Below are 13,816 nucleotides of genomic sequence, written 5' to 3' on the forward strand. Positions count from 1 at the left end.
ATGAGAAGTCTGTGCAAAAGAGGGAAAGTGGGCAGACTGTGCGTAAAAACACTGCTATTCGGCTGCAGCACAACTATTTCCCTTCCAATGTAAACATATCACATTTAGAATCCCATTGAAAATGTTAAATATAAGGCTACGTCTCCATCTGCCGGTGTCATGAGGTGCATGCATGGTGATATACCGGGGAATTCATATTTGTGGGGCAATTCAATTGTGCTACAGTGTCATTACGCACGACCAGAATCAGTGATGTAAAACATAGCTAAGCCGAACGAGTTGTCCATATCGTTTATAGAGCCCAGAGGCAGATGTCTAGTTCCGCAGGCTGCAGCAGCTCACACCTGCGCGATTAGTTACAAATCCTCTGACATTAGCACTGCACCAAGTGGACAGTTCCATCGATGCTCGGGAAAGGAACAGCCTCCACCTAAAAATAGTAGAAAATATCAATGTATTTAAAATATATATATATTTTAGTCTAGGCCTATTAATGTTTTATTCAAATAGATTAGTTTTCGAAAATAATCCTTCATGCGCTTATGTTATGGGGATAATGTAAAACTCCGTGTGTATTGGGTCGGTCTGCCGAAACCTATATAAGCACTGCAGACAAAGTTTTCCAAAGCCTCTCTTTCTTGCCAACCGCAAAGATGAACTACGGATCTGACTACTATACCTCGTCATCCTACAGAAAAATCTACAGGGACGCTCCTCGTTTCTCACCCTCAACCTCTCGTATGAGTAGTCCTTCCGCCTCCTCCCGCAGTTCTGTGTCCTCCACCAGTTACAGGTCTGCGGTGTCTCTCCCCCGCAGTAGTGCGTCATCGCTGGGCTACTATAGAAGGACCGGTCAGTCTTCTTCCTTTTCGACGGTGCCAGGTGACAGCCTCGATTTGACTCAATCCTCCGTTCTCAGCAATGAGTTGAAAGTCACCCGAACCAATGAGAAGGAACAACTGCAGGGTCTCAATGACCGCTTCGCCATGTTCATCGAGAAAGTGCGTACCCTGGAGCAGCAGAACAAAGTCTTGGAGACCGAGCTGGTGACCCTGCGCCAGAGGCAGCACGAGCCATCCCGCATCGCGGACCTATACCAGCAGGAGATGCGCGAGCTTCGCGCGCAAGTGGAGGAGATCGGCAGCGAGAAAGCCCACATTCTCATCGATAGGGACAATTTAGAAGAAGACCTGCACAAGCTTAGGGCCAAATATGAGGAGGAAATAAGGGCGCGCGAGGAGGCTGAGCAGACCCTGCGGTCGTTCAAAAAGGACGTGGATGACGCCACCATGGCGCGGCTGGATCTAGAGCGCAAAGTGGATTGCCTCCTGGATGAGATATCCTTCCTGAGGAAGGTCCACGACGAGGAGGTGGCCGAACTGAGCGGTATGGTCCAGGCAGCTCATGTGTCAGTCGAGGTAGAGCTGGCCAAACCCGACCTCACTTCGGCTCTGAAAGAGATCCGCAATCAGTACGAGACTCTGGCTTCTACGAACCTGCACTCCGCGGAAGAGTGGTATAAATCCAAGTTTGCCAATCTCAACGAGCAGGCCACCAGGAGCAATGATGCCATGCGGGCCAGCAGGGAGGAGATCAACGAATTCAGGAGACAACTGCAGTCCAAGACAATTGAGTTGGAGACCCTACATGGCATCAATGAGTCTTTGGAACGGCAGATTCGAGAGACAGAAGATGGACACAATCTTGAAATCGCAGGTTTGCAGGTAAAATACGTTTGTTTGCACTTGACAGCTCTCTTCCTCACACATACACGCACCCCTCCTTGCACAGGTGCGCCTGTGTTGGGGAAGTGAGAACATGTGTGTACGCATGATGGAAAAGTAAGATTACGCAAATGATTTGTAAATAAACACATTTCAATGCATGATTTATATTGCAATGGGTAGCCGTCTTTGCATCTTAAAACATTGTTATTATTTTGAGACTGTTGTATGTTCTGGGATAACACATCTGGAAGTCAACCTTCCCTGTCCATGGTTCTGAAATGCTCTAAATTTGCAACCGCACGAAGTGGCAGGATCGCCCACGAGCTCTCTAAATAAAGAGGATTTCTAACAGATATCAGCAACAGTAAACATCTGCTTGAATCATCACAGCTGGATGTCGTGTCCTGTCCAGCTGAGAGTCTTATAAGACTGACCATGAGAACCCGCGGGGGCTCGTGTGACGTGATGTCATGTGTTCATCATAAATACTGAACAAAAATATAAACGCAACATGCAACAATTTCAAAGATTTTAATGAGTTACAGTTCATATAAGTAAATCAGTCAATTTAAATAAATGTATTAGGCCCAAATCTATGGATTTCATGACTGGGCAGGGGTGCAGGTGCCCCCCCTCAGTGTATCACTATCACGCTGCTTGACATGACAGGAAACATAACGGCCCGTCGACGTCAGAGTAGTCTACGAACCTAGCTTCAACCCCGTAGAGTACTCATCAAATGCAGTGCATTATACTGAACGAACCCCGTGTATTTATACTACCCTAAATCGGATTAGTGGTCATCCGTTTATGACCTCTTGCGCAAGCGTTCAAATACTCTTCCTTGCCACCCACGAGCAAACACTTTACTAGGCTACTGTGTCCTTATAGATAATTCAATGCATATGGTTACCTAGAAATTCAGATTAAACAAAGAGTAGGGCTCAAGGAAAGGATATAGATTAAGTATTCCCACCTGGACTAAGTTTTTTTCCTTGGTCCATGTAATGACATTCAGTACTGAGAGACCTTCTGCAAAGGAGATGTTAAGGTCTAATTTGTTTCTTCCTTTCACCTAAACAGGATACCATTGGGCACCTGGACAATGATTTGCGGAACATCAAGAATGACATGGCTCAGCATCTTCGAGAGTACCAGGATCTGCTCAATGTCAAAATGGCTCTGGACATTGAAATAGCTGCCTACAGGTAATTTACGTATAGACCAGGACCTGTTAGCAAAGTCTTAGTGATTCCCATTATGGGAATATGCCCTTGCCCTCCATACTCTTTCAAAAAGAATGTTACAATATGTTAGTCACTAATCACTCTCAGCTATAAATGTATTGACAAAATACTTGTTGACCTGTGTTTGACCCTCAGAAAACTGCTGGAGGGAGAGGAAACTCACTTTAGCACAGGAATATTATTTGGCGCCTCAAACCATGGCACCAGTCACTTTGGATACCAGCCACATGCCTCAAGCTATGCACGGAGTACCAATAAGGAGAAAGAGGCTGCTCAGAAAGATGGCTTCAAGGAGATCACTGAGGAAAAAGTGGAGAAGAGTGATGAAGCAGATATCAACTCAAACAACTAGACAACAAATTCAGAGCTTGCAAGCCAGTTATCTAAAGGCACAGAGCAAATGTACTGTATATCTTACATTATTACTGGGATGCATTATGTGCAGTTGAGCACTGCTACACTCTCCAGTTTCAATTAAAATAGTGGAATTTGAGATAGTCTTTGTTAGTAATATGATATGTGGAAGGTAGGTAGGTAGTTGAAAGGAGTGATCATTTTGTAATTGAAACAAATAGAATATTTTAACGAAATGTATATATTTTTTTAGCCTGGTTGCCTGATCTGTATGTGTTTTAGCCAACTCTTGTCATTCGTTGTCATGCAATGCAAATTCAGTACATGGCTAATAATTTTGTGAGTTGGGGCTGTTGATGAAGCCATTAAAAATGTACTGTAACCTATTTATTGAACATTGTCAATAAATGACTGAGAAGTCTTTTCACTGCTCCCTGAGATCCCCCACCGAGTCGAGCAGAGCGGGAAGGATGCAAATAGGTTTGATAAAGATCCAGGCCACACACTGAGCTGAGAGAGGAGATTAACTCTCCACGGCTAATTGGCTTGGCATTTGGATCAACTTGAAAATCATCCTTTCAATGCCGACAACCTGCTAAAGACAAACACATCATTATTCTCATTTTAGTTACTGCAGAGTGAAGACTTCCCATAACCTCCCTGTCCCTCTCTGAAAAGCTCTGGCTACTGCATGAGCTCAGGGTTAGTCCTAGCTCAGTGACTAAGAGTATGACACTGCACTGAACAGATCAAGCCTCACCTCTAGAGTCACATTCCTTCTTCAGAGCCATATTACAGGTCAAAACAAACATCCTTAGCATATCCACATGTGACCAGAAATCCGAATCACATAATTACCATATCCACACCGGCTAATGCAAAATGTAGCCCAATAAAACACAATAGGTATATAATATTGCATAGTATTTTATTAGTGTTAATATTGAGAAACTGCATGTATCAAAACCCAACTTGTTGTATTGGTTGTATCAAAAAGGCATGTTTGAATTATCTTCAAGTAACAGCTGTGTGTCTCTAAACTCTGGTCAGGAAAAACTTGAATGGTTAATCAATATTCAAAACAATGACATGAAGTGACACTAAGAGTGTACAGACATTCTGTACAAATGTTCAAAGCTCTAAAATGATGTAAAATAAGGAAACAGTACAGATTACAGATACAGTGTACATTTAACTCATAACTAGTGTTTCAAAAACATGAGATTTTGGTAGTAGTAGCATGACGGGTCCTTTTTCTCTTTCGAGCCCTCTGAAATCACTTCAGTCTCTCAGACTGAAAACTATAACTTAACCATAACAATTTACAGAAGAAGGCATCTGGAAAATAGTCAGGCAAGTAGGCAGAGAGGAGAAGACTTGATTCTGTAAGGCATTAGTAACAAGAATGAAGACCGTGGTTCCCTGAAGGTCAGCATTAATATCAGGATCACATCCATCCCACTTTCCCCTCACATGTGAGCAGGCAGCACCAGTCCAAAGTGGAGAACCAAAATACCATCCTGGGAATAAAAACACATACAAGAAAAATAAGCACACAAACTCAAATGGAGGCTAACGATATCAGGGCTATTTCCAGAGAGAGTGACTATGAGTACATAGGGTCTTGAGTGGACCCACCTGTAGAGCATCGTCTCCCAGGGAGCCCTGAATCTCTCGCAGCGACTGGTAACGGTCCAGGAGGTGGTCTCCACACACGACATCCACCTGCACCACAACACGACATCATATCATTTCCACAGACTGCATGACATCATATGAGAGTGATACACTGAGCGATAACATACAGTTGCAGTCGGAAGTTTACATACACCAAATAGTTTAAAAACTCTGTTTTTCACCATTTCTGACATTTAATCCTAGTAAAAATTCCCTGTCTTAGGTCAGTTAGGATCACCACTTTATTTTAGGAATGTGAAATGTCAGAATAATAGTAGAGAGAATTATTTATTTCAGCTTGTATTTCTTTCATCACATTCCCAGTGGGTCAGAAGTTTACATACACTCAATTAGTATTTGGTAGCATTGCCTTTAAATTGTTTAACTTGGGTAGTCTTTCACACAATAAGTTGGGTGAATATTGGCCCATTCCTCCTGACAGAGCTGGTCCCATGGTGTTTATACTTGCGTACTATTGTTTGTACAGATAAACGTGGTACATTCAGGCGTTTGGAAATTGCTCCCAAGGATGACACAGACTTGTGGAGGTCTACAATATTTTTCTGAGGTCTTGGCTGATTTCTTTTGGTTTTCCCATGATGTCAAGCAAAGAGGCACAGAGTTTGAAGGCCGGCCTTGAAATACATCCACAGGTACACCTCCAATTGACTCAAATTATGTAAATTAGCCTATCAGAAGCTTCTAAAGCCATGATATCATTTTCTGGAATTTTCCAGGCTGTTTAAAGGCACAGTAAACTTAGTGTATGTAAACTTCTGACCCACTGGAATTGTGATACAGTGAATTACACGTGAAATAATCTGTCTGTAAACAATTGTTGGGAAAATGACTGGTGTCATGCACAAAGTAGATGTCCTAATCGACTTGCCAAAACTATAGTTTGTTAACAAGAAATTTGTGGAGTAGTTGAAAAACGAGTTTTAATGACTCCAACCTAAGTGTATGTAAACTTCCGACTTCAACTGTATATGGGAGTCGTCAGCAGGTAGCCTAGCAGTTAAGAGAGTTGGGCCAGTAACCAAAATGTTACTGGTTCGAATCCCAGAGCAGACTATGTGAACAATTCTCCGATGTGCCCTCGAGCAAGGCAAGTAACCCTAATTGCTCCTGTAAGTCACTCTAGAAAACTGCGTCTGCTCAATGACTCCAATGTAATGAGAGGGGGGGCATATCTGAGGGGAAACTGGTAACTGCAGTTTGGGATGAGCAAATAAAAACAGAAAAAAGGCTAATGATCAATTTCAATAAGACATAGAAATAGTATTCCTGAATAATCACAGTTCCACCCCTGGTTTAGAACTAACCTCAATAAAAATGAACAGAACTCTGGACAATCTGTTCTCCTGCTACTCAGACCACTGCTGAGCTCTGGGTTAGTTCCCCTTCCTCTGTCCTCTGCAACTCTTACTCCCCATGTTTCCCCAGACGAGGCCAGTGAGTGCCAAGAAATCAGCCTAAGTCTATAATCCCTGTCCAAGTGTGTTACTGCTAAACACGCTATGTACAGGTAGCTCTGCTCCCTGGTTGTGTTGTTACACTCTGCACTTTCATGTTAGACAAAATAACACTCTTCTCTCTCTGTCCTTGGGTGAGCTTAAGGTGCATCAACCTCTCACTTAGCTGCTTATAGCCCGGATGCCCTAGATTGCAACAATGCAGTCCACTAAGGTATATTTCAGGGGATGTGATTGAGATGGATTCCTCACACACAGGTATACACACAATTACATTTAAACATGCTTCTTTCTTGAAGCAGAGAGCCCTCTCACATAACGAGCAGATATAATGCATGTACATAATTATGCCTCTCTCTTTCTGGCATCTTGCCAGGTTTCCCTTTCAGAAATAGTTCATAACCTAATCAGACATTCTGGTAAAGTCAATGTGAAACTCCTCCCACTGACCTGGCAGGTAGGACTCAGCTCCATCTTCCTCCTGATGAAAAGTTCCACATGGCGGACAGTGGCTTCTCCCGACACTCGCACGTACCGCCTCTCCAAAGGCTGGCCAGGTACACCAGTGTTACAGATTTCAATCCCTTATTCATTTGAGCATTATATCAATATAACTAAAACAACTCAATTTCACAACAGTGTATATATGACCATGTTATTTATTTTAACAGTCTCGTACAACTATCATTAAAACTCGAGAAAAGAGCTTGTCAGCAGTAATTACCTTATAGTTGTTAATGCCTTCTTCCGCTCTGTATCAAAACAAAAACACAACATTACATAGAATTTTCTTAATCCCTGCAACCAATTATGTAAAGTTAACCATCAATCTCGTAACTTGAAATGTTCGCCCTAGTGCCTATTCACTCAATGGAAGAAATGTAGCACACCAGCACCATCTACTGGGGAGACAAGAATGACCAGAGACAAACAAACAATAACATTTCAAAATCTCTTACTGAATATCCCCCATCCCTCAAATAGAAGATACTAATGCTAGGGAGAGACTCACCCCACAAACTCCAGCTGCAGAGACACATCCAGTTCAGGAGGGATGGTGAAGACAGACTGGGGCAGCAACTCCCTCCTCTGCTTCTGGTTCTTCAGCACAGGGACCGCGGGGGACGCCACCACTGAGGTCAGAGAAAGACGAGTGTTACAGTGGCATTAGGGGAATGCTCCACACACAGCAATAAGACAGACAGAGACTGACACATGGCTAACACCAGAGGTAGAGGCTGTCTTCAGTCTTCAAATACGCAAACCCTTCATATAAACAAAGATCCATCACATATCTGCCAAAAAACAATTAACATCAACAACAAATACATAAGTATTTTATACCTGGTTTAGGCACCTCCAGTCCTCTCTGTTTGTAAAAATCTATCATCCTTGCTCTCTCCACTGCAAAGAAAATGAAGAGTAAGAACAATATTCATTTAAACTGCCAAACACAAGATTGAAATGGGAAAATGTGAGAAATGGAAGGCTTGTGGATACTTACATTCTTCTAGATGTGGCAGCATCTTGTAAACAATATCTTGCAACTGTCTGTCAGGTCTGTGGAGGTAAAAATACCCACCATACAGTAAGTATTTACATACCTGTATATAACTGTGTATTAGCCTATAGATCACTATATTCATTGATAATGGGCAAATGGGAGAGTTATAGTTATCTGCTGCAAAGCGGACTTCTGCACACATTGTTTCAGTGAAAATGTCAGTTTATCATGGCAACGTTTTCATTTAAAATGAGTTTGCACTAGGGCTGCACCCAATTGGTCGGTCGATTGTTTGGTCGATTGTTTGGTCGATAGGCTGTTGGTCGATAGGCTGTTGGTCGATAGGCTGTTGGTCGATAGGCTGTTGGTCGATAGGCTGTTGGTCGATAGGCTGTTGGTCGATAGGCTGTTGGTCGACCAAGATTTTTTTAGTTGAGCAGTGGCAAATATATATAAACAAATTATGGCACACGAAACACCTGTCTGATTCACACCTGTCAGAGGGGACTAATCCATTGTGGAGGCCGCGGGATGGCACACCAGTATCACCAATAGAAACATTTACCATTAATTGCCATAATTTTTAATCTACCATGTTTGTTTGGTTACAGTAATTTCTGTTAATGCATTCAATACATTATTATAGTCCTACCATTGTCATTGTAGGAGTGGACACGCACCTGATTCCGCATTTAAAAGTAGACTAGTCTACTTGTTCTGCACGCAATGTAAACCTATAAGTGTGCCCATTTGTGGTTCTGATACTATTTCTGATTTCCTTAACTCACCATGACTGCAGAGCTCCTCAGAGCAACTTTTTTTCTCTCGCCTCAAACACCAGGTAAACAAAGTCTGTCTTTACATCCACTGAGAATGACAATAGTTCCTCAACGTAGCCTATTTTTTAAATCTTTCCAGCTCTCTCCCCTTCGAGTACCGCTCAGTATACCAAAATGTTATGCTTTGATCCGGTGGAAACATAATAAAATAGGCCTACCTGATTCATTCTTATCCCTTGTGCAAAATAGCCTACACCTGTGTCTGTCTGTCTGGAGCTCACTGGCCTGGGAAACTGAGGGCCCAGAATATTTTATACAATGTTGCAAGTTTGCTAGCAGGTGCTTCAGGCCTGACCATGTTAATAAAATATTTCAAGTTCCTTGCAGACAGACCATGTGCAGCCAATGTGATTTATAGGATACTTATTTTTAAATCAGGATATTTTCTACCTGCGGGCTGCAAAGTTTTGTTGGCTTATGTAGGCTATTTTTACATATTGGCAATGGCAATAGAAGTTACTTTTAGATTTGTATAATTTTCATTAAGATGTAATGTGGTTAATCAAATTATATTTTGAGACATGAAGACTATTATAAACTAAACTCTTCCACAAAAATGTGCATGTGAAAATCATAACCGGCACGCAGATCAGTAGAAATGGCACTTCAAATTGTAAAGGTTGCCAACCGCTGGTGTAGCCTATTACCGGCAACTTTAGGAGCATAATGCAGAATCTGCGAAGGCCAGTAGCAGGGGGCAACAGGATTGATCTCTGGCTCTCTCTTTAGTAATTTGTGTCTTAATTTTTAAATCACAGTGCTTAAAGCATCAGACAAGCTCAGTGGCCTAAATATAGTTGATTTTATTCAAACATATATAGACATAGTGTGTCTATATATGTCAAAATAGATGTTTTAAAATGTCCACCAATCGATTGATCGAAAGAACAGACGATTCTTGGCTAGTTTGCATATTAGTCATCTGTACATTTGTGTCTCTTTGGACTGTGTCGAAGGCAGAGTTGTGCACAGCGGTTCGGTAGACAAGCGTGTGTGCTTGGAATGGATAAAAGTGGCATCTACTGATAGACACATCAGAACCTGTGCGTCACACCAGGACATTGTGTACCAGGTAACTCCCCAGCAGGAAGGGTAACCATAGAAATGTCACCTTAAAAAGAACACTAATGAGGACAAGCAGAAAAACAACCTTTGATCGCCCTTTTTGAACAACTCTCATAAACAACATGAACCGATGTCTTCAAATTCAAAACCTCTGATACAATTGAACAAGACAAGAGCATGGGTGCTCTTAGACATCAGAGGCAGGCATGTTTACCTTATATTGTACAGTGGTTGTGTCTGGTGGACCACAATGCTGCAATTGGGACACCTGTTGCTGTAGAAAAAGTGCTTCACGATGCAGCTTTTACAAACTGGGAAAGGGAAAACGCATAACAAAGCAGTTATGACTAATGTGATGAGACTGAAGTGATTGCATTCATATTTCAGGAATTTTCATTTCAATCATTGTATCTCACAAGTGTGCAGACACTCTGTTATGGTGGTGGCATCGATGAGGAACCCGCAGCAGAGAGCACAGCGGATATATGGGTAGAATTGATTAAGAGGAAGTTCAGGCTGTGAAAAGATGCAAAAACATGCATAATGTCATTCCACATTACAGTGCATCACATTTACAGAGTACAAACCATTGTAACTACCATGTAACTGAACGTTACCATATTCATAACAGTATATTATGACTCGCCACTCTAGCAATATGAGAAACGCTAACGTTAGATATTGCCCAAGTCTCCAGTACTGTACCTCATCCTCGGAGTCAACATTATTGGATGTCCCATCGTGGTCTTCAGAGCCATCGTTGTCAACGCTGTTCTGGCGGCTACCATCGGTTGGTGTCGCCTCTTCTGAATTCTGACCGACACTCAAGCAACCTGGTCTTTCGAGTTCCTTGGTCCTGTCCTCCATATTACTGCAATTTGTGTTGATTCCTACGCCAATAAATTTTTCAATTAATCAATAATTTGATATTCACCTGACCCTGGTCTGTCCGTTGAGGGGCAGTGTTGCTAACGTTAGCAAGCGTGCTGGCTACGGTTGCAAGCTCAAGGAATACACAACGATAACAGTCCTACCTTTACCTCAACGGACTCCCTATTAACCACATACGTATTTTAACCATTCAACGTTAGCACAAATTAAACTAACAAAACCAAATGTAACAGTTGCTAGCTAGCTACTTTTGTTGTCCTTCGACTTTCAGCAACTTCCGGGTTGGCGCCATGGTGGTGAAACTAGCCAATGAAATACAAGCTGAGCAGAGTCCCATAGAAATAGAACGTATAGAATGGAGCACAGTTGCTTTCTCTTATCGTGCATCAAATGAATGAATATTCATTAATATTACATCAATTAATCATTAGAACAGGGGTCTCCAACCCGGTTCCTGTAGATTTTCGCTCCAACCCCAGTTGTAACTAACCTGGTTCAGTTTATCAACTAGCTATTAGTATTAGGTGTGCAAGATTATGGTTGGAGTGAAAACCTGCAGGAGGGTAGCTCTCCAGGAATAGAGTTGGAGAGCCCTGGATTAGAACATATTAAATAATGTGTTAATTTGTGTACTTGATGGTTTACTTAAGTTTTATCAAACGTATCTCCTATAGGCTTACTTTTGGTAGCTATACATGGATCTAAGTTTATGGATCGGGTGCCGTCAGGCTATGTCCTTTAAAATATCTAACTATTAATTTGTCCATGCAAGACACAGGGAAACATGATAAATGGTTCCATGGCAGTAATATACCCTGGCCAGCAGGGAGCACAGAACCCAGCCCCGCAAGCAGCAAAGTCCTCATGGTTTCATATCATATGCCATCAGATAGAAGTGCTTCAGAATTTCACTTGGTTGTTGCGTCTCTCATATTTTAAAACAGGGATTCAGTGACTCAATGTATACAGTAATTATTCCTTATGGTGTGTGGTACCATTTGGATTGTGGTTCATCAATTAAAGCCTGCAAATCATATGCAAACTGGTTTATGCACACTTAATATACTGTGTGTCAACTCCTACCTCTACCTTGTCTGCTTTGAGATCACAGTCACTGTGTGAGTGTTCAGGGAGTGTTGTGCTGGAGCATGTTGAGTGCGACATCTCTGAATCTGACAGCAGCAAGTCTGAGCAGCACAGGCATTCATCTCCCTTCTCATTCCTGCCTTCTCATTCCTGCATTCCTGTCCACTATTCAAATACCATATTTAATTTACCACATCCATCACCCCTTGGTGCTCCTGATTTGTCAATCACCGTATTCTTATCAGCAGACTCAACAGCCTTCGTTTCTCTAATGACTGCCCTTGCCTGGTTCACTAACTACTTCTCAGATAGAGTTCAGTGTGTCAAATCGGAGGGCCTGCTGTCCGGACCTCTGGCAGTCTCTATGGGGGTGTCACAGGGTTCAATTCTTGGGCCGATTCTTTTCTCTGTATATATCAATGATGTCGCTCTTGCTGCGGGTGATTCTTTGATCCACCTCTACACAGACGACACCACTCTGTATACATCTGGCCCTTCTTTGGACACTGTGTTAATAAACCTACAAACGAGCTTCAATGCCATACAACACTCCTTCCGTGGCCCCCAACTGCTCTTAAATGCAAGCAAAATGAAATGCCTGCTCTTCAACCGATCTGCCTGCACCCGCCCGCCCGACCACCATCACTACTCTGGACTGTTCTAACTTAGAATATGTGGACAACTATAAATACCTAGGTGTCTGGCTAGACTGTAAACTCTCCTTCCATACTCACATTAAGCATCTCCAATACAAAGTTAAATCTAGAATCGGCTTCCTATTTCGCAACAAAGCCTCCTTCACTCATGCTGCTAAACATACCCTTTTAAAACTGAATAGCCTACCGATCCTTTACTTCGGCGATGTCATTTACAAAATAGACTCCAACACTCTACTCAGCAAATTGAATACGGTCTATCACAGTGTCATCCATTTTGTCACCAAAGCCCCATATACTACCCACCACTGCGACCTGTATGCTCTGGTTGGCTGGTCCTCGCTACATATTCATGCCAAACCCACTGGCTCCAGGTAATCTTTAAATCTTTACTAGGTAAAGATCCGCCTTATCTCAGCTCACTGGTCACCATAGCAATGCCCACCCGTAGCACAAGCTCCAGCAGGTATATTTCACTGGTCATCCCCAAAGCCAACTCCTCCTTTGGCCACCTTCCCTTCCAGTTGTCTGCTGCCAATGACTGGAACGAATTGCAAAATCACTGAAGTTGGAGGCTTACTAACTTTAAGCGTCAGCTGTCAGAGCAGCTTACCGATCGCTGCAGCTGTACACAGCCCATCTGTAAATAGCCCATCCATCCAACCAACTACCTACCTCATCCCCATATTTGTTTTTGTTTTTCTGCTCCTTTGCATACCAGTATTTCTACCTGCACATCCTTATCTGCACATATATCACTCCAGTGTAAATTGCTAAATTGTAATTACTTTGCCACTTTTGGCCTATTTATTGCCTTACCTCCTTACTTCATTTGCACACACTGTATACCTATTTTTCTATTGTGTTATTGACTGTACGAATGTTTATATGTGTAACTCTGTGTTGTTTTTGTCGCACTGCTTTGCTTTATCTTGGCCAAGTCGCAGTTGTAAATGACAACTTGTTCTCAACTGGCTTACCTGGTTAAATAAAGGTGAAATTAAAAATAAAAAAATAATAATAATTGGTTGGAGTAGGTTTGGAACCAGCTACACTGATTATGTATGATTGGATACTGGAAAGTGTCTCAAGACGCTTAGAACAATCAAGTCAGGAAGGAAAAAAATATTCCAAAATTGAATTCACTACAAAATCATGGTTCAATCTTGGGTCAGTGTCACGACTTCTACCGAAGTCGGCCCCTCTCCTTGTTCGGGCGCGTTCGGCGGTCGACGTCACCGGCCTTCTAGCTATCGCTGATCCACTTTTCATTTTCCATTTGTTTTGTCTTTGTC

General features: G+C 42.3%; 2 protein-coding genes across 3 annotated transcripts; one reads left to right on the forward strand and one right to left on the reverse strand.

Annotated features, from left to right (window-relative positions):
• Positions 1 to 79: 79 nt before the first annotated feature.
• On the forward strand, positions 80 to 3,749 carry inaa (internexin neuronal intermediate filament protein, alpha a). Its single transcript, XM_035754165.2, has 3 exons — positions 80 to 1,724; positions 2,811 to 2,935; positions 3,110 to 3,749. The coding sequence occupies exons 1-3, from the start codon at positions 654 to 656 to the stop codon at positions 3,324 to 3,326; spliced, it is 1,413 nt and encodes a 470-aa protein (XP_035610058.1). The 5' UTR covers positions 80 to 653; the 3' UTR covers positions 3,327 to 3,749.
• A 490-nt stretch (positions 3,750 to 4,239) lies between these two features.
• On the reverse strand, positions 4,240 to 11,105 carry pcgf6 (polycomb group ring finger 6). Of its 2 annotated transcripts, XM_035754168.2 has the most exons (11): positions 11,028 to 11,105; positions 10,594 to 10,778; positions 10,305 to 10,404; positions 10,103 to 10,199; positions 7,985 to 8,040; positions 7,825 to 7,884; positions 7,493 to 7,613; positions 7,205 to 7,232; positions 6,931 to 7,029; positions 4,967 to 5,053; positions 4,240 to 4,848 (listed from the first exon to the last, which is right to left on the reverse strand). In XM_035754168.2, the coding sequence occupies exons 2-11, from the start codon at positions 10,753 to 10,755 to the stop codon at positions 4,798 to 4,800; spliced, it is 861 nt and encodes a 286-aa protein (XP_035610061.1). In that variant the 5' UTR covers positions 10,756 to 10,778; positions 11,028 to 11,105; the 3' UTR covers positions 4,240 to 4,797. The 2 variants fall into 2 exon arrangements, with proteins under 2 accessions (XP_035610061.1, XP_052354454.1); XM_052498494.1 differs by having other exon boundaries at positions 10,594 to 11,088.
• Positions 11,106 to 13,816: the final 2,711 nt, after the last annotated feature.

The sequence above is a fragment of the Oncorhynchus keta genome, chromosome 36 (genome assembly GCF_023373465.1).
Source record: "Oncorhynchus keta strain PuntledgeMale-10-30-2019 chromosome 36, Oket_V2, whole genome shotgun sequence".
In the NCBI taxonomy this organism is placed as follows: Eukaryota; Metazoa; Chordata; class Actinopteri; order Salmoniformes; family Salmonidae; genus Oncorhynchus; species Oncorhynchus keta.